Below are 21586 nucleotides of genomic sequence, written 5' to 3'. Positions count from 1 at the left end.
AAAACTGTGATTAGATTTACATGCATGTCACTATATACATGTAAAATTAATGTAAAAGCCTAAAATGCAGTAAATTTGTTTCATGGACTTTGGACTTCTCGCTCACCTGTGTGTATTCTGAGGTGGACCTTCAGATGGTGGGAGGTGCGGAAAGTTTTTCCACAGTAGGGGCAGTCCTTTATACTTGAACCCACACTCCTGTCCCGGTGCTGGGTAGTGGGGGGCTGGACGGCACTCACAGGTTTCGCCATCTCATCCCCGACATCTAAGAAACAGAGAAACAGAGGAAGACAGAAGTCAACGACTGTTCTGTTTCACTTCAAACCAGCAACATGCCAGAGAGTTTTTTCCCCGTCTAGTTTCTTCTGTTGTTCTTCATCCTTTCAGGTTTTGCCACCCAAATCTGCTAACGCCACACAAAGTCAAACACATCAATGAGTTCATATGCACCTCTTTTCCCCCTCCCCACCCTCCGCAACCTGACAGAATGCTGACAGTTCAGAAGCTTTCTTTAGAGATATCACCCCGACCCCCACCCAAGTACACTCACGTCCCAACGTTTTATCCAACCTCTCATCATCTGTAGTGGGAAGCATATGGCAGATTGTGTTGAAATGAACAATACAAAGGGGAAAAAAGAGGAAACAGCCATGTCAGCAACAGGGTCTTCGTTTCACCGTGGCACCCTGGTTTTGACAGGTGACGTCGGCGGGGAGCTTGATGGGAAACAGTGATAACGAAGGGCCTCTCTGATTGAGCAATTGTCACACCAATAATGTCTAAGAGTGTCAACAAGTCCACACTTGGAGATAATTAGTCACTGTGCTTATATGTGAGATGTCAGCAGTGTTACACCATGGTGAGTTACAGGGGGATCTAATATTGTGTGAAGCATTTGACACTCCAGTTAAGATCATGTGATACAAGACCAGGTCAGGTCCTTTGAGAAGTTACAGTTGCCTACTAGACATTTTCCCACCATGTACATTTATTCTGACCTTTAAAAAAAATAAAAATAAAAATATTATTATTATTATTACATTTAATAATAATAATTTAATAATTTCATAATTTACCCCCCACCCCTCCCCCTCCTAATTTAATTAATCAATAAAATAAAATCAATAAAAAGATAAAAAAAATATGCAACTCAAAATAATCTTGAACCAGGTCAGGTCCTTTGAGAAGTTACAATTGCCACTATAGATTTTCCACATTTTTATTTTATTTCACATTCATTGTATTGGTTGCACTTTATTTTACAGTGTGTGCACTTTCAATGTACTTACAGTGTACTTACCCACACAAGTACTGATAGTGTAGGGAACTACATGGGTTAAGTTAAGGTTTAGGGGTAGGTTCTGGGTTAGTACCTAGTCAGTGTCATTACTACAATAAGTATATACAAAATAAAAATAAAATACATACAACTCCACAAATTGAGATAAAAATTGAGATAACCCATTTGCACATATTCTGACCCTAAAAACACAATTAACCCTTTAAAAGCATTTGACTCTTTGCCTTTACTTTAGCTCAAGAAGGTCTGTGAGCGTGTGACCAGCCACAGTGAAAAAAAAAAAAAGGTTTGTAAATGCTTTCTTATTTCTGCGCCTACACATGATATGATGTGTGTGTAGGGAGAGACGTCGTCTGAATGGCGCAACCCACTTTAGCAACCATTTGCCTCAATCAAAAGCTTTTGTACGCGTAATCTTTCTTTCTTTCTGCGCTTTCTTCTCCTCGTTTCTCTACCCTCTTTTAAGAATCAAATGAGATTTGAGAAGTTAAAAAGAAAGAGTGAAGTCAGCATCTCCTTCTCTCTTGTGACTGATCACATTCCTGTAATTTGCTGCCTCCGTTTTGCCTACACGTGTTACATTGTGATGCGTGCCCCCATTTTCTGACCCAAACATATACTCACAACGAAATAAACACAAACACCGACTCTGACCCACTTTAGCCTGGTACCCAGACTCTTACAAATATTACTCCTACTGGCAAATTTTACAGGCTTTTAGCGAAAAGATAGGATGTTATTGTCCCACAACCACACACGCACACTCATATAGACACCACGTATTGTATATGCAAGTATAAATGAGGTATTTGAGTGCAAATCATTACTCACACAATATGAAGTATTCCTTTAGATCCAGATTCTAATGTAAACAATCAGTCATGTCGCTCTCATTCTTACCTACATACTGTAACATCAGACAGACAGACACATGAGCATACAAAGCTTTTACAGGTAACTCTGTTCTTTATTATCTGTCTCTCTCTCTTTTCACACACAGACACAGACACACACACACACACACACACACACACACACGGCAGCAGGGCAGTCTTTAATCAGCTGACTGCTCCCCAGCTTTTAATACGGCTGTTCCAATTACTGTAAAAGTCATCCTGCACCAAATAACCACAAATATTGACAGTTTATTGCACAACACATTTATGACATTTGAAGGTCACCCCATATATTACGCATCATCTCTCGGCCCAGGGTGTCTGGAACAGAGAGATTCTCGATAACCCACCACCTATAACTATTTTCTGCATATTGATTTTCCATTTCTCAGCCCTTTTTTATGCAAAAGAAAAATCTGTAAGAGACACAGCTTTAAAACGGTTGTCACAAGCGAGCCACGGCCTTCATATATTATCCAGTTAAGCCTGAAAACAATAACTCTTTAGTCCAGGGCCCAGGCAAAACATTATGGAATGCTACAGCATTCCTTTATAGATGTTTACAGTCTGACTAATTAGACATGGGGATAATGAAGTTACATCTGTAATTTATGATTAACTTGCTTATTGAGACTACGCTAGTATCAATCATCTCCATCTCCATAAATATTTCATCGACCACTGGATTCGCTTATGAGCTTTTTGCTGCCGTAACCAATAATAAAAAGCATCTCCAAGCTCTTGACACAACATATCAATATCCATATCTCATTGTCCATTGAGTTTCCTGCACCAAAACGAGGCAGTAAACGGTACATACTGTACATGAAAGTGAGGTGTTCAGGAGGTTTTACCAGACCAGCATTCTGGAACATGCCAGAACAATAGACTGGAAGCGGACAGGAGGCCACTGGGAAAAGCCATCTGGGAGGAGGTGTGTCACTCACCCTGCTGTCTGCTCTGTCTCTTTGACATACACACACGTTTATGGAAGCTGGTGAGTTGTTGTAAGCTGGTAAATATGTTTGTCTCAGTGACACGAAATGTTCTGTGTTTATTTGTGTGTGTGTGTGTGTACAACATCTCAAATCTCTCCAGATGGACCACACCCTGATCCTACTAATAAAAAAAACAAACAATAACAAAGGCCCACTATGATACACCCCCCCCCCACACACACACCTTTAATGGATCTCTCACAATCACACTTCCACTCTAAATCAGTCTGTGGTTCTGATTACTTGCATATCACTTTCAAAGGGAAAAAAGAAAGAAAAGATACAATCATAAAAACACAAGATGTCTCCCCTATCCATTAGAATAATGTGTCACGTGTCCCAGTCAGTCATTGACCTTCCTTCCTCTGTAGCTCCCGAGGAAAATGTGAGAAAAACATTTGGATTTAGATAGTAAAAAGCAGAGAGAGAGAGAGAGAGGGAGAGAGGGAGAGAGAGAAGGTAAAATGTGATGACATCATTTGAAAGGCATTAGGCTTTTAAAAATGCGCCCGGGGGGAGCTGATTTCCTTACGCTGGAGCAACACAACACCATCCGGCTGATGCGCACACTGCACTCTCTCTTTTTTGATTTGGACCGGTGCCATCTTTGTGAACAGTCTGGTTCAGGCGAGTTAATCAATTTGAGGTTTAGTTACACTGCTGAGGCTAGCATTCCGCCGACTGCTAGAAAGTAATCGGAACTCGCAGAATTTATTAACCAAACACCAATTATCATTAAACACCACTGCATTATCCCCTCCTTTTACTACCTGACAAGGACTACTTAATGAAATTTTAGATTAAAGTTATTTAGCCTGCTGATTTATGGTGGCTAAAACTCGTAATGCAGCCCCTTGGCACAGATGCTCGCACAAGCACTTATTTATTTATTTATTTTAAGAAGTACACCAGGGACCCCGAACCCTCCATGGTACCACCGCAACCAAGTCCTGCCCATGGGGAAGGGAAAAAAAAAAAAAAACACTGTCCAAACGTTTGTAAGATTCACTGGATATGAGAGCAAGCCCTCTCGCTTGCAGGCGGTACGCGCTGACCTGCGTGTCAATGAGGTAATAAATTCACGGAGGCAAACTAGAATTTAAATAAATAAATAAATAAACACTAAATTCAAAAAGTGTTTACCCCCTTTCTGTTTGTGAGATGAAACAGCCGCAAAATGTGCTACATATAAGGCATGTGGGTAAACAGGGGCACCAGATGTTCTTTGATGTTAATAATGGCATTTATTATTAATATTAATTAGACTGCATTCAGCAATACATTTGGGCCATTTCCAAGTCAATTAAGCAAAATGGCATTCGGGAGATGTTGAAACGACATTTTAAGGCAGGTGTTCAGCGGTCCCCTAATAAAACATTTTTGCTGTGACTGAAAAACAACCCATTTTCAACAGATTCTGGTTTTTTTTTTTTTTCTTGGTCTGAAGAAAAGCAGCATTTTCTCACTCTGAGCGCTGTCATTTTCTTTATTTTAAATTTTTTATATAGTTGTAGTTAAACGTGAACAGCCTTACTGTGTTCATGTACTCCATAAATGATGTTAAACTTCTTGTAATTCTCTTTATATATATAAATATACATATACATATAAAAGTACCAGTAGCATTTTCACATTACATTTAGGTGTTTGTTTAAGAAATGCCAAACCAGAGAACAGGTTATCCATCTAATCATCCATCCACACAGTCAAGAGCCAAACTCCACAGTAAATTTCAGTAAAAAACGACAACAAACAAACAAAAAACTAATTACTGCCCACATGGTGGCAAAAGATCAGATGGGAAGGCAAATGTGGGGGGAGGCTATGTTGTCTCTATAGTCCTTATATCCTATGTGTAAGTATAATCACACACACTCAGTCACACAAAACAGTTTTAAAGCTCCATTCTCTGTAATCTGGCCCATGAAAAAGGGGGCCGCTAGCACATTACCTCCAGCTAGCACTGATTTGGCAAGAGGGCCCTGTGTTTTTTTTTAAGCTTGTGGAGGCTCAGCCATACAATGGTACATTAACAATCTGTGCGTTCATTTATCAGCCCATGCGTTTTTGGACTCTGTGTTTATGGCGCAGTGCACTTTTCATCGCTGAAAATTAATGAACATGCCTCTCCTCGCAACAAACATGCACCTGTGCCGCCGTGATGCTAATCACAAACATTTATATTTATTAGCGGCAGCCTGAGTGAAAGTAGGATTACAAGAGGAGGAGGAGGAAAGATTGTCCTTTTTCTGCTTTGTGAACAGAATGCCGCATTTCTCTCTCTCTCTCTCTCTCCCTCTCTTTCTCTCTTTTTAGAGCACATTTGTTGTGCCTGCTGGCGGAAGGGTCAGGTGAAATTAAGCTTTAAGTATTCTCCTTCCGACTGTAAGAAGTTCGAAATCTTCCTCGACTTGACACGCTCGACTAAATCCTCTCCACCAATAACATCAATAGTTCAATAGTTTAATGGGCGACATAAAGCACGAGAAATTCGACATGGATCTAGGATCTCAGCCAAGTCACACGCGGATCCTTCACAACTGAAATCTGATGAACGCATCTCGGGTTCCTCAAGACGTGCCCTTCACAAACACCGAGCATCATGCACCAACATAACAACACGATAGAGTCTCAGGAGGTCAGAGAGGTGAAAGTGGCAGAATTGTGCAAATGAGCCACATTGACAGCACTCTTGACTGAAGAAACCCTCTCCCTCCCTCTCTCTCTCTCTCTCTCTCTGTCTATCTCTCCTTCCCTCCCACCATCAGTGACAGAAGGTGCGCCTCTCCCTCTTTAAAGGCTATGCCTCTGTCGAGCTGAGGGAACAGGAATGGTGCCATAAGTTTCCGCCTGGCACTCACCCATCTTTGTTTGCTCCTCTCGAGTTGCTTTCAGGCTTCAAAGAGCAGCAAATTAAAAAAACGAGGGGGGAAAAAAAGAACGAAAGAAAAGAAAATTAAGATAAATAAATTAATAAATACGCACTGAAAAGAAAGTGAAACCAGTGCTGATGAGGAGGCACTGAGGTCTCACTAACTTTATTATTCTGCAAGGTGATCACAGCATGCAGGGGATCGGAGAGGGACTGCCGTGACCACTGCTGGCCTGACGCATGAGAGGAGACGTTCTGCCATCGTATGAAGCCCTGAGGGTGGGCATCTTATTACAAGCCCCACTTCAGTAAGGCTGGCTGCTCTTAACCATGGTAAATATTCATTGGACGCCCACTTTTTTTTATTTTTGTAAAATGGGCAACTTTATCATTAGTGAAGCCTGGGTGGATGCTGTCTGTTCAGGGCTACTGTGTTAAACTGTTAGAATGAGGACAGTACGATGCAGAAATGATACGCTATTTTTTTAAAGGGACAGTTGATCCACAAATTGAAATACTGTCATCATTTACTTATTCTTATTAAAAGATGATATTTAAAATAAAATAAAATAATGGACTTTTCAAAAACAAGGAGAATTTTTTTTTAAAGAGAGAGTAATGACAGAATTTTAAACTATCCCTTTAATAACAAGTTACTGTTTTGGTCAAATATATATATATATGCTTTTAACCAACTTTTAACAAGAAAGAAAGAAAGAAAGAAAGAAAGATACTGTTGTGGAGCTAATCAGCCTTTCGTGCATTACTTAAGCACGGCGCTGTACCTTTAAGTCTTTCAGGGTAGAAAAAAAACCCTCCTCGCCTGACATTGATTTCCTATTCATTTTTCCACCCGACCAAATCAACAACAAGTACACCAGGCAATCATAAAGCTGACTTACACATCCCTTTACAGCACCTTCTAAATCCATTAGCATCCCTCTAAAGCCATGCACTTTGAAAAGCCATTCCTCTATCGCTTTCATTAATGAGAATTAAAACAATACTGATGTACTTGACGATATTAGGGAAATTACCATATGGATGGCCTGATCAATAACAACATTACCAAACTAGACATTCACAAAGACTGACACTATAATGTGAAGATGATGAATTACACGCAGGACAACATTAACGGTTCTTCCCATCTTCACGTATCACTTTAACCAAAAACCTGCATCTTGACAGGAACTGTAAAACGTGGCTTTTTCGCCTGAGCCACATGGACTATAAATTGTGCGGTCAAGGACATCCCCGCTTTTACTCTTATATGCACTTGTCCAGTGTCTTGGAAAATGAAATAAAAAGATTTATCATGCCGCCCTAAACACAGGAGAGTCTCATGACTGAGCAACTCCATCAGAATACATTTCAAGATGCTGAGAGCTGGGCAGAGAAGCTTTAAAACTGTCCCTCCCCCTCAAGGTTACATCATCCATCAAAAATAGCATTGGATATCTTTTATTAAACCCACATTAATCTGAGTGAGATGTCTGAATGAAGTCTGAAAGAGTAATTTTTAGAAGAAAAAAATATCTACAAACATCCAGGCAGGATGAGAGATGTTGGAACACAGAGTCTGTGTAGCAAAACTGATATTAACAGGGTCAATGACACAACTTTTTTTTTTTCATCACTTGAATACACATCTTCTATAATAGGCATTTTTATGATTTATGAGTTCAAACTCAATTATTATTATTTTTTATTTTTTTTATGGGGGGTTATAAAAAAAAAAAAAAAAGACTGTCCTGATATCATAATGAAGAATGATAGATAATGATTTTAGGGGGAAAAAGTATTTTCACTGCTAATATTTAAATATATTCTGAAAAAAAGAGAAAACATTTTGTCTGCCAAACCAAGACATATTCAGAAAAAAAGAAGAAGAAAATTAAATCAAAGTGGACTCATATCAAGGTCAAGAAGTCTCTTAAAAGTTGACTTTTTTATGACAAGAGTTGTCAAATGTCACATGGTGTGATTTCACAAAATGATTATATGTATAAATGAATACTTTGAAACATATTCACAGATTAAACTGAGATTCAAATAAAGACCTTAACATACTATATGTTAACATGACAGACAAGCATCCACACAATCCACACATTATGTATGGCTTATTTTTATGTTCGCTTCATTTTGCTCCTCTCTTTCTCTACTCTTCGTCATCCTTTCACTGTTGACTCTTTCTACAACTCCAATCCCTCCAGTTGACAGTGTGTCACCCCTCACACATGTCAGTGAGAAATCCTGCTCCCATCTCCTCCACAGACCAAATGTTCATTTGTTATGAAGGTCATTGACAGAGAGCAAGAATCACCATTGAGGAGCTAACAATTTTCCATTTCAGAACACTGCTGCACTGATGACTCAAATATTAATAGACTTCCCCCTCTTATATGACTAAAGATATTCTGCCGATTGCACGGGCCACAGAAAAGATGGAGCCTTATGTCTTTATTTCACTGTCTGTTTTATCTGAGGAGAGATATCTGACATTTGGAGCAAATTAATGTGAACCTAAGCCCGGCGAAAATGACGAATATCTATGACAGGATATTGAAAATTAAATCACAATGTTACCGAGAGAAGGGCTTCAGATGCCTTGCTGCCCTATCTTGAGTTTTTTTTTTTCTTTCTTCCTTTCTCCATTTTTTTCCTGATCCACACTCGCATCTTTAAAAGACTGTTTGTACAATACCACCAACACGCTGTCACTTAAGCACGACCTTAGATTCCATTACAAGGATTCGATGTTTACAACTAAACAATAACAGTTTATTTCAAAACTCATTTACTGGCAAGCTCGCTGTTGCCAGGGCATTCAGACATACGTGTCTGTATTTGTCTGAGCTCACAATCATTTAGGCTTATGCTATTTTAGTCCAGCTACAAGCATTTGCTTTTCTTTCTTTCTTTTTTTTTTAAAGATCCGTGTTTCTGGAATGAAGCATAGACTTTGGAATCCTTTATCTACAGAGGCTCAAAATCTCAAGACTAATTACAAATTAATCTGAATCTGTACATCTGAAATAAGAGGGCAATAACTCAGCGTAATAAGATCTATCTTTTATATATTTATAAATAGCTCCACATAGCTTGGTCCGAAGAGCGAGAAGCATGACATAATTGCTTGTCTTCTACACCCATATGGGGATATTGGGGCTAGAGATTGTGAATATTAATAATTGATCATTAGCTTGATATGTGTGAGTGAGCTCAAGTTTGGCTTTCAGAGTTGACTAGCTCCATTAGGACTTGCTCCTGGGGCCGCAACGACTCCACTAGAAGGTCACGAAAGTCACTGCGGCATCTCTGGTCTGCTACCGCTATTAGCATGAAAGTGTTTTTAGCGCTAACTACAAGGTTAACCTTTCCATAAATCATTGTACATCAGGTTGACATAAAACCTCAAAGACATTTCCTCGCATAAAGACAAAAAACGACTCTTGACCTGAAAATACCCCCCACTGCATCTTCTGCCGTGGTCTGGCCTGCTCCCCCAGCAGGGGAACCTCTAGGCACCTTGACTTTTGTTAACTGCTTGTGGCACGAGCTGAGGAAATGGGTCATTAAATGAAACGAGCCAGGGCCAACCTCCCAGACTCCCAGAACTGTTTCCAATCAGATTGCTTCCTTTAACAGGAGCCAGAATCTCACACAGCATTAACGTCATTAGAGCCACCCCATCCACCCCATCCCCCCCCCCCCCATCCCCCTCCTTCTCCAGCCCCCCTTCCAAAGGCACCAGAAGGCACTAACATGGATCTCCCCGCTTTGGTAAAGGGCAGACACCTTGTTGTTGGGGCAAATGCTTCAAATGCTATCCGCAGCTCACAGGCACTGCAGGATGTCAGACACTCGATTGACATCCCCTCATTTCTCTCTTTCTCTCTCTCACTCCCACCCATTCACAAGCAGGTCTTCACAAACAAATCTTAGACACACTGAAAGCTTGCGTGCCAAGGCTTTTCTGATGAGGCCCTATATTTATACACCTCAAAATAGAATTAGCCAGAGCTGCCAATCAAAGTTTAAAATATGTAACTGAGAAACACATTATTTACAGCGCCTGAACTCGCCGCGCACTTGTTGCCTCCCCGTCTGTGTATTTCGCTTCTCCCCTTCATTCCGGGAAACAAGATAAATGAGCGACGCGCATCTCCAGCACCTGTCCCAGCATCCTGCTCCTCTCCAGGGTGATAAGGGATTTCATTAATGGCAAAGCATTTGGTCTGAAGGAAACATAATTGCTCGGCTGCTGCCGTCGCTGCCTCTGATGACGCCCTTATTTCCCATCATCCTTTGCTCTTGACTGTTAAGTGATCATCATATCAACAGAGAAGTGGGTGCAAGGTTGAGATATCGACACTCTGTGGTCATGTTGAAAAACAAACACGGGCGTGGTGCAGATAGAGAGAGAGAGAGTGCTGAAAAGGGAGGAAGGGGAGGGGGGGAGAAATGGACGGATGAAGTGTGGTAACGGAATGACAGTGGATGTGAGCGATAAGATCAATCGGGAAAGATCACAGCATTCGGTAATGATTTAAGCGCCCAGACCGCTCCCTCTAATAGTCCTTGATGGATAACTGTATGAGAGATACATAATTTTTTGACTTGCCATTTACACAGCATTGCACCTGAAAGCCGGGTGGAATAATAGACAGTTTAAAATGTCAGGGAACTAACTAAGAAAGAGAGACGGATCGGCCGGCGGAATCTTAATTAGGAAACCCGGCTAATGGCCCTGGCAGTTCGAGGGAGGGACGGAGAGGGGGGAGGGAGGGACGGAGAGGGGGGAGGGAGGGAGGGAGGGAGGGGGTGCAGAGGAAGTGCTGCTCTGAAACAGACAACACTTCCCAGCAATGCTTTGGTTCAATCAGCCAAGGCCTCTCCTTCTCGTTTGTAGTCCTCCGTTTCTGCCGTTTCTCGCCTCGATAGGCTGACCAGTCACATTGCAAATATATATCTAGTCGCGAAGCCCATCAAGAATATGCTCTGTCTGGAAAGGCATGTATAGGATTTACCTATCTGTCCCAGAGCAGACCTGCGTGTTGAGCTGAAGCCAGCAGCACATGATTGTGTTAATTAATCTGCCATTGTAAGCAGGGGGAACAGCTGCAGAGGCTCTCGTGGCTGCGTTGTCAAAGCAAAACAATGCCGTGTTAAGCTTCCCCCACTGAATCTTCCCATTACAAAAGCGGCTCCAACACAGGGGCTAAATTCATAAAACCCACAGATCAATTTTTACCAGCACTAATGTCTGACCTTTAAAGGGAAAAGGGTTTTAACATGCTTAATTTCGGCTTGAAATATGGTCAGATATGTGATACCTAGGATTTGGGCCAATTCCCTGGGCTTTAAAAACAAACAGATTGAGAGAAAGGGGTGAGCAGAAAAAGAGGGGTTGAGAGAGAGTGAGAGAGGAAGATGGGAGCTAAAGAGGTCTGATCTCTTAAACAGGGACAAACAGAAGAGCACCAGGATTCACCAGCTGAGCGCTGGTATTTTAAAACAATACGTCTAACATGATTAGGAGGCAGCCATCGATCTCTGTTATGTGGATTTAATTTACAAGTGAGGGGGAAGGGGTGGGTGGAGGATGAGGAAGGGCTGTGTTTGCACACAAATTCCATGACAGAACCGGATGTATCCCTAAAAGGAGAACGTGCAGTGTGGGTGGAGATCAGGAGAGGTGATGCTACTGAAAAAGGTTAATGCCAATTAAATATTGCAACAATGATGCCCATGTAGCATTCAGCCTTCATGATAATAAGAGGACTACTTATGTTGGTGGATGGTTTTAACGCTTTTTTGCTTTAAAGGAACATTTCACCCAAAAATTCAAAATGTGTTATCATTTACTCACCATCATGCCATTCCAAACCTGTATGACTTTTTTCTTCAGTGGAAATCAAAATACGATACTTCTTCATGTTAACTATTAAAAATAAAGGTTCCAAAAGTGGGTGCAATTTTTTGTTCATAACATTAAAGGTTTTTCATGGAATCATAGATGCCAATAAAGAACCTTTATTTTTGTGAGTGTTCCACAGAAGACAATAAGTCATACAGGTTTGCAATGACATGAGAAAATGATGGCGATTTTATTTTTCTGGTCTCTTTACCAAAAAATATATAAATAATAATAATGCAGATAAGCTGTAAAACACTAGAGAAAAATGCATACAACACAGGCTATCAAAAAACATAACAGTTGAGTGTGCAGTTGTGTCAAATGTCAACTTAAACACTGTGTTATGCACAAATGTAAACATTTTGTTAAGTCTACGGAAGTAAAAAGTTTTTTTTTTTTTTTTTTTTATGTAAAATGTTTGGAGTAGATATGATATACTATATCAAATTAAACAAGAGTGTATCGTATGATTTAGATGATACCAGCTCAGTCATTTAACTTGCATTAACCTGATCACAAACCAAACTATAAACCCAAAAGTTAAACTGAATGATGCTCAAGTTCAGTGTTACAACTCACCATGTGTTACTTACAACCATCCAACCATTTAGTCTTCACTACTCGTGTAAGGGAAACATGTCTGAGTGCTGTAAAAGAGCTGTGCACTCATTAACATACCTTTTTTTTTTCTTAACTCATCATAAGGGGATCATTTCACGAAAGGTTGCGCTAGGGTCAGATAAACAGAATGAGATACACGAGGAAAAGAAAAGTACACTGAGAGCGAGAGACATTACATATGTGTGTATGGCAGGAGGAACGAGGACTCTGTGGGCTATTTCTGTTAGGGACACTGAAGGGGTTAGACAAACAAAGTGTTCGAGGGGAAGATTGTGGCGAGATTCTCTGGAAGCTCTGTAGGGGGGAAAGATGGCACTCTACTGCTTTCTGGTTTCCAAAGAGATGGGAATACGACGCAAAAAAACTCATGGTGCTCCCTGGACCTCAACCCACTCTGCTGTGGGAGACCGTCTGTTTCTGCTAAGCTCCTCCAAAAAGCCCACCAAGAGTGTCCTGCTTTTAAAGGGATGAGTCTGATGGTGATGGTATCAGTTTAGCCAACATGCCCTGAAGGTTTAGTCAGAGGATGTGGCATGGCGAGAGGGTGAACTTGTTCGAAAAGCAGACTATGGCCATAAAGCTGATAAAGATGTGACTGTAACATTAGATCTCTTGCGCAACCATCAGCATAACGGGATTCATTACGATTTAATTTCATATTTCCATATTGCTTCATTTGAAACTGCCATTAAATGAAATATTAAAAAAGATCTATTGAAACGGAGCAGACAAATATTCAAAGTTAGATAACGGCTGTTTGATGTTGCTCCAGTGAATTCTTAACTTAACACTGATATTTGTCTCGCCGTGTAAGTGAGAAACAATACTAGTGAGCAGTGGCTGATAAATGAAAGCAGAATGCGCGGCAGCTCTTGTGAGTGTGTGAGCTTGGCAGAGACACACTAAAGGGAAATTTTTCTGAAGGCTTGCAGATGGAGAACGGTGACATGGTGTGAACATGCGTCTCCAAAGTGTCGCTCGCTCACGCATCTCACCTGTCCGCCACGCTGCATCACAGAGAGCCATCAGATGTTCAACTTACCGCTACAGTAAGCATGAGATAAGAAAAGCCTGTCTGTTAGTGCTAACGGCACGCCGTACTTTTCAACACCGTTAGCTACGTTTAGGCAACGTTGGGCAACCTTTCGACGATGATTCATTATCATGTCTCGTGCAAAGTGGATTGCTTCAAATGCTATTGCGCAGAGGAATGGGTTTTTCACAATGCTAGCTGTCAGAATTATTTGGAATCAGGATGCGTCGACTTAAGATTCCTGCCTACATCCATTTACTTGTCGATGGTGCTGGTGTCTTACTGTGCTGAGCCTTGCAGGGTGTAAAAATAAACTTTATGGAAATAGACATGCATTGACATAGTGCCATGTTCAGACTGCGAGCAGCTTGTGTCTCATGAACATAATCCAGAAATGTCCTCCAAACTTTTTCCTCTTTCTAAAGTTCAAGTTGCTCCTCTTCATCCCCTCTTCCTCTTGTTTTGCACCACAATAGACTAAACTGGTCTTCTCGAAACTCGCTAGATACCCATGAAATGTGAGGATCAGAGAGGGAGAGATGAAGACAAACCCAGAGAAAACCAGATTTGACATTCTTTCCTGAATCCCCATCTCTATGTCTTATAGGAAATACCTGTTTCTGGCAGAGGAAGTGCTTCAGTGGCAAGATTACACCTCACCTGCACCCTGAGCCAGGAGAGGTGGCATTTGGGCGATCCGTCCCCAGTGAGGGGCTCGCAGGGGCTCAGCCACGGTTTAGCCACGCTGAGGGAGCGGGCTGAGGCCCCCGCACACAAAACCAGCGCTAAACCTGTGTCCTGAGGGGAACGCAGGCGCAACTTTTCACGCACGAGGCCTGCGTGGTGTCGAATGAATCTCTAAGCCTGCGGTACTAAATCACGAGCTGATATTGTTTTTCTTATTTTGTTATCTGTAATATGTCAAATCTGTCACAATGCCCAGAGTCTGTTCACAACATCACATCTTTTCCATAACGTCTCGAGTGAGAATCCCCCGGGAAAAGTTTGCTGAATCGTAAAAAGGATATTATGCGCTTTGGAGAGAATGAAGGGACATGTGATGGAAGCCAAATGCAGACTGATACGAGCACCTTTAGCAATACAACAACATAAAGAAAACTTGTTTAAAGGGATAGTTCACCTAAAAAAAATCAAAGTACTGTCATCATTTACTCACCCTAATGTCATTCCAAACCTGTATGACTTTCTTTCTTCTGTGGAACAAAGAAGAACTGTTTTTGTCCTTACAATGAAAGCCAAATCCAAAAAGAACAATGAAACCCATTGATTTTTATTGTTTGAAAAAAAAAGAGATTTTTGAGTAAATGATGACAGAATATTTATTTTTCAGCAAACTATCCCTGAAAAATCATTTTGCATCATTACTGACTTGTACGGTTCTCATTCTTACAGTTTATCAGTTTGAAAATCTGATTAGAAAGAAAAAAAAAAACAGAAAAGATAAAGAAGGAAAAACAAGTTCTTTCATAAAATATAGGGGTGTAACGATGTAACGAACTCATTATATGATATTATTGCGATACTCTCATTTTTTTTACTGTTGACTAAAATGCTACATTTGAAATTAAATTGTGAGTGTAAATGAATAGGCTTGGACTTGGTGCTGGAAACCCAATGCACAATGAACTACACACAATAAATATTGTCACTATCCATGATACTGTACATATTGTTGATTTTTTTATTGCGATATATTGTTACACCCCTAATAAAATATGATGAAAAGAAAAAATCCAGTGACCTTGGTAAAAAAACAACAACAACAACAAAAAACGAAGTCTAAATGATCTTGAAAGTGTGAGGTTAATGATGCCCATGTGTTCCCTTATGTTTGGTAGAGAGCAGGAAAATCACAGATGTAAGGTTTTGCACTATTCTTTAGTTCCTCCACCGTGAATTAAGAGTGTTTGCTAGTTTGTAAACAAACTGTGCTAACAGCTCTTTTCACATGAAAGTTAAACTCAAATAACATATGTTCTTAACAAAAACAATAGGTGTTAACCATCTAAATTGCAATTGGGGTAGCTCTTACACAAACAAACACCAAGCTTTGTTTCCAAGACAACTATAACAATGTTCGATGCTGCCACTTCTTAAAGCGCCGTTGCCGAGACTGTGGGAGTCTGCGAGCAAATGCCTTCCTTTGTGGCAGGCTGCATTCGGTCAAACCAAAAAATAAAAAAAAATAAAAAAAATAAAAAAATAAAAAAATATGCATGTACTGATGGCTAATCAAACTATTTCCCTATGTAGTATGAACAATTGAACTTTCACTTTGCCTAGTGTTATTTTCTTCTCCCTTTTTTAATCTCTCTAGTTCTCTCTCTCTTTCTTGTTGTATTCCCGAGCAGCAAAATGAATTCAACTCCAAACCTAATTAATCCACAAAGGTTTCATGTCTTAATCCCCAAAGTCAAGGGGGTTATTGTCCTCACAAATGAGGTCAATGTTTCTCCCAGTGGAAATACAGGAACAGCAGTGAGACTGATAGAGACAGAGGGAAAGAGAATAAGAGTGAGGAAGCGAGAGTATTCTCTCGGAAACTTACAGTAGGAGTTCTGAAGAGGGTGACGAGGGCTATGCAAATAGGGTTAGAGGTGCTGGATTTTATTTTTAATAATCTCGGTTTGGCCCGTAAACTGCCCAAGAAGAAGGATAATGAACAAAAAAAAGAAATAAAGATTTTAGACTAAACCGTTGTTTCCAGATGCCGTTTCAAACAGATACCACCTTAAATGTTGTGATTACGAAATTAGCATTAGCGAAATTTGAACTTTAGTCTCTAATGCAAATACTTAGAGACGGACATGCAAACCACCAAAATGAAGAGTGCATGACCTCCTCTTTTAAGGGAAACATGAAGACCAGTGAGGATCCCAAAACATCTGTTACTGTATCTGATGCTACATATGATACAGTAAAGAAAGAGGCTAAGAATAAAAAGACAAAAACTGAAACATATCGTAAAGGCACAGTTTTAAATTGGCGGGGAAAAAAAAGAAAAAGGACCACCACACGCAGAACAAAGAGCTGCTTCTTCTACCCACACTGGTTGCAGTGAAGAGGGGGCTCTGTATGAACCCAACATACAACACAGGCTCATTAGCAGGAGCTCCGCTGTTTATGATTACCCATAATTACCAGCACTCGAACGAGACCTAAGAAAAAAAAAAAAAAGGAAGGAAGAGAGAAAAAAAATAAAAAAGCGAAAGAGAGAAAAACAATGTGACTGTAGCCTTGTTACAGGCATTTTCATTTCAAAGTTCTTTTAAGCTGAAGAAATGAAAGCGGTTTACATTGTCATCCCTACCGCTGTGCTTGACACTTTAGTTTAAACTGACAGTGGGAATTAAAATCTGTAAATGGCTTTTATTTTTGATGCACAATGTATGAATCAGCTGTCAAACTCAGTGTTTGTTGATTTTTATCGGGAGGGTTATTACATTTTGAGAATGTGACAATTAAAAAGCCCTCGATCATTCCATAACTTTGCCTCAGGGTGCTAATCTACAGAGTAGGAGTAGGGAGAGAAGGAGGCACATATGCTGGAGTGTAAAAACGGATTCCCAATCAATCGCCAAAAACCAAACAGGCCTTTAAAAACAAACATTGGTCATACATATTAGATTGGAAATGGAAGCGAAAGAGTTTGATCGTAGATGTGTTGGAATGCAGCTGCCATAAGAGTGGAGTCATGACTGAATGTGGTTATGATGGGTGTCAGGGTTAACCTCAGGCCGCTGGAGCGCTGCAGGATTGGACATAACTGGATAATGGCACGGGATACAACAGATCAAGATGCTTGTGCACTAAATTGAGTGCGCTTTCACAGACAGGTCAAAACGCTGGTACCCGCTGCCGCCGCTGCCGTTCTGATATCTGTTTCTCCTCTCCGATTGCAGAGGATATACAGAGGAGAAGAAAGATTTAAAGGGGAAAAAGGCACAATTGTTTATTGATTTTATAATAGGCTTAATGGCAGAGAAATAAAGCGGAGGTCAGTGAGAGAGCTCAAATGTGAGGAAACGACACGACAAACACCGGCCTACCGGAGCTGACAACAGTTCTGTTCAAAACATTCTTTCTTTCTCTCTCTCTCCTGTTCTTTTCCTTCCTTATTTACTCTTTCTTTTTCTAGTTTATTCTTTCTCATTCCCTTCCTTATTTTTTCCTTCCTTCCTTCCTTCCTTCACTGTTGATTTTTCATTCTCATGTATTCTTTTCCATCATATTTCTTCCTTCCTTCCACATTCTTTTCCTTTTTCCTCATTCCTTTCCTTTTTCTTTCTGTCCTCATTCCTTTCCTTCCTTCCTTCCTCATTTATTTGTGTCATTTTCTTCCCTCCTTTTCCATTATAATTCCTTCTTCGTCCCCCCCATTCATTCCTTCCTTCCTTCCTTCCTTCCTTCCTTCCTTCCTTCCTTCCTTCCTCATCTGTTTACTTTGTTTTTATTTCTTTGTTCTTCTATTTTTCCTTCCATCCTCACTTTCTTTTTCTCATTTCTCATTCATTTTCTTTATTTATTTCTTGCTTTCTTGTCGTTTCCTTCATTCCTTCCCTCGCAGTTATGTTCATCACTCCTGCACTCTTTTAACAGCTTTAGGAATGATCCCTATAGACATTTAAGGCACTTTAAGAACAATATCATATGTCTGGGCTGTTTGCACAGCGAGACATAAAAGGAAACCTGATCGTATTTTCCAGTGTGTGAGCTATAATTTTACAGTTTGTAGCTGTATGTATCAGTGTCAAAACATTAAATGTGAGTTTGAGTTGTTCTGTGTGGCAAAAGTCAAGGCAACAGCAGGTAAACAAAGATAATATCTAAACTCTATATCAATAAATCAACTACACCTCAATCAAAAGTGATTGTGTAAAATGGGAAGGATTCTAAAGACAGGGTCATTTCACGAACTCAAGTGCCCTGTAATGTTAGGGCACAACAAAGCCCTGATCAGATTCTCCTATGATGGAAGAGCAGCGTGATGCTGTGTGCGTGTGTATATAAGTGTGTGTGTGTTAGAGTGTAGATCAATGTGTATGCGTATGGCCTGATATATGGATGATAACACTAATTAGCTCATTTTGTTTGGGGCACAACACTCATTAAAAACCCAGTGGGACCATTAACGTTACCGTCCCTCCAAAATGCTGCAACCGCCATATTAATCTCCCCAGCTCTCACTCCTAATGGCGACCGCTTCAGGTTGGATTGCGGAGTAAAATAAATAAGCGAAATAAAGAAATATTTGCGAGTGCACATTTCTTGCATTTCTCTTTTCTTCTGCAAGAGGCACCCCCCTCCTTTTCCCATCAATTAATATCCATTAATAGTGAAATTCACAAAACACGTTCTCTCCCAGCACCAATTACTCTATGTACCTTCTGCTCAGGGCTAAACTCCGAAACGGTGTACGCATAAGGATGCGGGATTCACCCGTGCCGCTTTTGACAGTGTTTTGAGCCTTACGCGGTAATGTACCCATAATTCCAGTGCTTCGCCGCAGCTTGCGCTGCCATAAGGCACCACTTACGGCGAGACAGCGGAGTCTGATATCTCAGCCCTGTTAGGATTAGGAGAGTAGACGTAGCATCCTGCTAATAGACCGAACGCGGAAGCCGAACTCTCGAGGGTCGGTCACGCGGAATCTTTAATGTGTCTGCTTTTCGCACCATTTTTCAAACACCACAACCTGTTCAGGGGATTTTCGTTCAGCTGCGCTTTACACGAGACCCGCGATGCGAGCTATCAAAAATCAAGTCACAGTGCATGGCAAGCATCCATTCTTAAAAGCCTTCCAGAAACGTACTCTCCCCTTCCGGCCAGCAAAGAGAAAGTGGCAGTTTGCGCTAACCAAGAGCCCGCTCCTCGACCGAGTCGGGCCTGGATGGTGGAGGGTGCAAAGGCTAATATTCTCCATCTCCAAGCTGGATATTAGGAGTGTTGATGAGATCTATGAGTTTGCCATTTGCCCGTGGAGCGGCGAGGCTGCGGCAGAGCCGGGTACCATATGGCTGGTGAGAGATTTCCTCCCTCTTTTCCCCCTCTCTGCGCCTGACAGCTGGATGCCTGCTAACAGGGGACGAGAAGCTTGGCAGCTGCAAGCTGAGAGCAATGCTTTGAAGCCGTGCCGCGCAACTAACGCAAACTTTCTACAGGTAGGTGAGGGGAGGATAAGACGTATAGACGGCGAATGTGAGAAAGGGGCAAGAGGGAGATGGTGTGCCAAGAGAACGGGGAGGAGTGAAAATGCTTCTGGGAGCACATTAAAACGTACAGCTGGCAAGTACAAAAGTGAGAGAGCTTTTTTTTATTATTTTCTCTTTTTTTCTTTTGAGTCAAAGGGGCTTTCATCATCTGAAAAAAGCTTCCTTTGGAAACAATGATGCAGGTATGAGGATGTTTTGAAGAGAATGAATAAAACACTTCATCTCCTCTTTTGCTGTTTTAATCAATGCAGAATAAAAGGCAGCTGGTAGTACATCAAATTTCACAAGATAGAGAAGCTCTACGTAGAAATCTGAATTGCTAGATTAAAGAGCAAATGCAATGATGTCGTGCTTTTTTTATTTTTTTTTTATTCGGGGGGTGAGGGGTTGGGGATGATTTAAGTGTCTCTGCGTGGAAGGAAATGGATAGTTCCACTATGCTGATGAGTCAAATGTCCCTCCTTTGAGGGAGCTTGTCAGCCCTCTCCTGTGAGAATGGAGAGGGGTAAAGCATAGACATACTCCAGTGAAGATGCCACAGTGCCCTCCACTCCAGATCAAATAACTCACCTCTTATTAATCACGAACCGCTCACTCTAAACAGGAGGTAGTCATCTTCAAAGTGCCACTTACTGTCACTGTCAGCGGTCACAAAACAATGTGGTTGCCCGCTTTAGTTTGTGAGAAACTAACTACACTAGAGCATTACTTATCTAAAAATGTGGCATGAAATCTGCAAAAAACAGGGGGAAAAAGTACTTTTCTATACAACAGGACAGCACAGATTGGCTGCTGTCATGTCGTCCAGGTGGTTGTGGCATATTGGTGATGGTGAAGGAGAGTCCCAAACCTGCGCTAAGAGCGCTAAACAGAAAATAAGTCATTTAGTCATTCATTCATACAGTCAATTGCACATTCATTCAAACTTTATTTGGAAAATAAAGACAGGAGAAAAAAAAAAGAAGAGAAAACATCTTACAACGTGCCTTTTGTAATCTAAATTAACTGGTTTTATTAAAGTCAAAAATATAATTTAATTTCATTAAACCTGACCATTATGTTTAACAAGCAAGTCATTTTAAGGGTTAGATCAGGTAAAAAAAATCTTTATTAGAGGTAATAACGACACATTTAAAATTTTATTCATGATCATTTATCATGATTATTCAGGATAACAACTGTTAATTTGTCAGCTTGATGTAGTCAGTTTAAATATAATTTTTGATGAGCAGAGTTAATTTACATTACCACATGAAACATTTTTTTTTTTAGGTTACCTGAAAAAAAAAAAAAACTTTTTACAAAGTATGCAGAAACTCTACATACCACACACAACTGACTCCACTCACAACTGATTTCAAGAGTTTGACATTACAGTCCATTTTATAAATCGTATAAATCACCCCATCTTAAAAATCGTATTGTGTATGATTCATCCATGTATACGTTTCATTTATTTATTTATGTGTTTATTTTTTATTATTATTTTAATTATTTTGTATTGTTTTACTAATTTTAATGTTTCATCAAAGTGTCATTACATAATCTTCCATTGAAAATGACAGAATCAACAAGCAATGGATAGAATCAAGTCACCACACTACATTTAAAACTTGGATTTACATTATAGAACAGGAGAAAAATGATGCCACTACTTCCATTTCATTGCAACTTTACCATGCTGCTAAGCTATGCTAATGGTGCAAT

At 40.4% G+C, this 21586-nt stretch overlaps 1 protein-coding gene across 5 annotated transcripts in view; it reads right to left on the bottom strand.

Moving 5' to 3' along the window:
• The window catches only part of znf536 (zinc finger protein 536), a 179680-nt gene that overhangs the window by 60839 nt on the left and 97255 nt on the right, over positions 1-21586 (bottom strand). For all 5 annotated transcript variants that reach the window (XM_084403854.1, XM_084403856.1, XM_084403858.1 and 2 more), the window contains one exon: positions 107-265. In XM_084403854.1, coding sequence (XP_084259980.1) covers positions 107-265 — 159 coding nt within the window. The remainder of the gene's footprint in view (positions 1-106; positions 266-21586) is intronic.

The sequence above is a fragment of the Rutilus rutilus genome (genome assembly GCF_951802725.1).
Source record: "Rutilus rutilus genome assembly, chromosome: 3".
NCBI classification, from domain to species: domain Eukaryota; kingdom Metazoa; phylum Chordata; class Actinopteri; order Cypriniformes; family Leuciscidae; genus Rutilus; species Rutilus rutilus.
The sequence above is the reverse complement of the archived record's forward strand: the minus strand, read 5'-3'. Positions and strand labels throughout refer to the sequence as shown.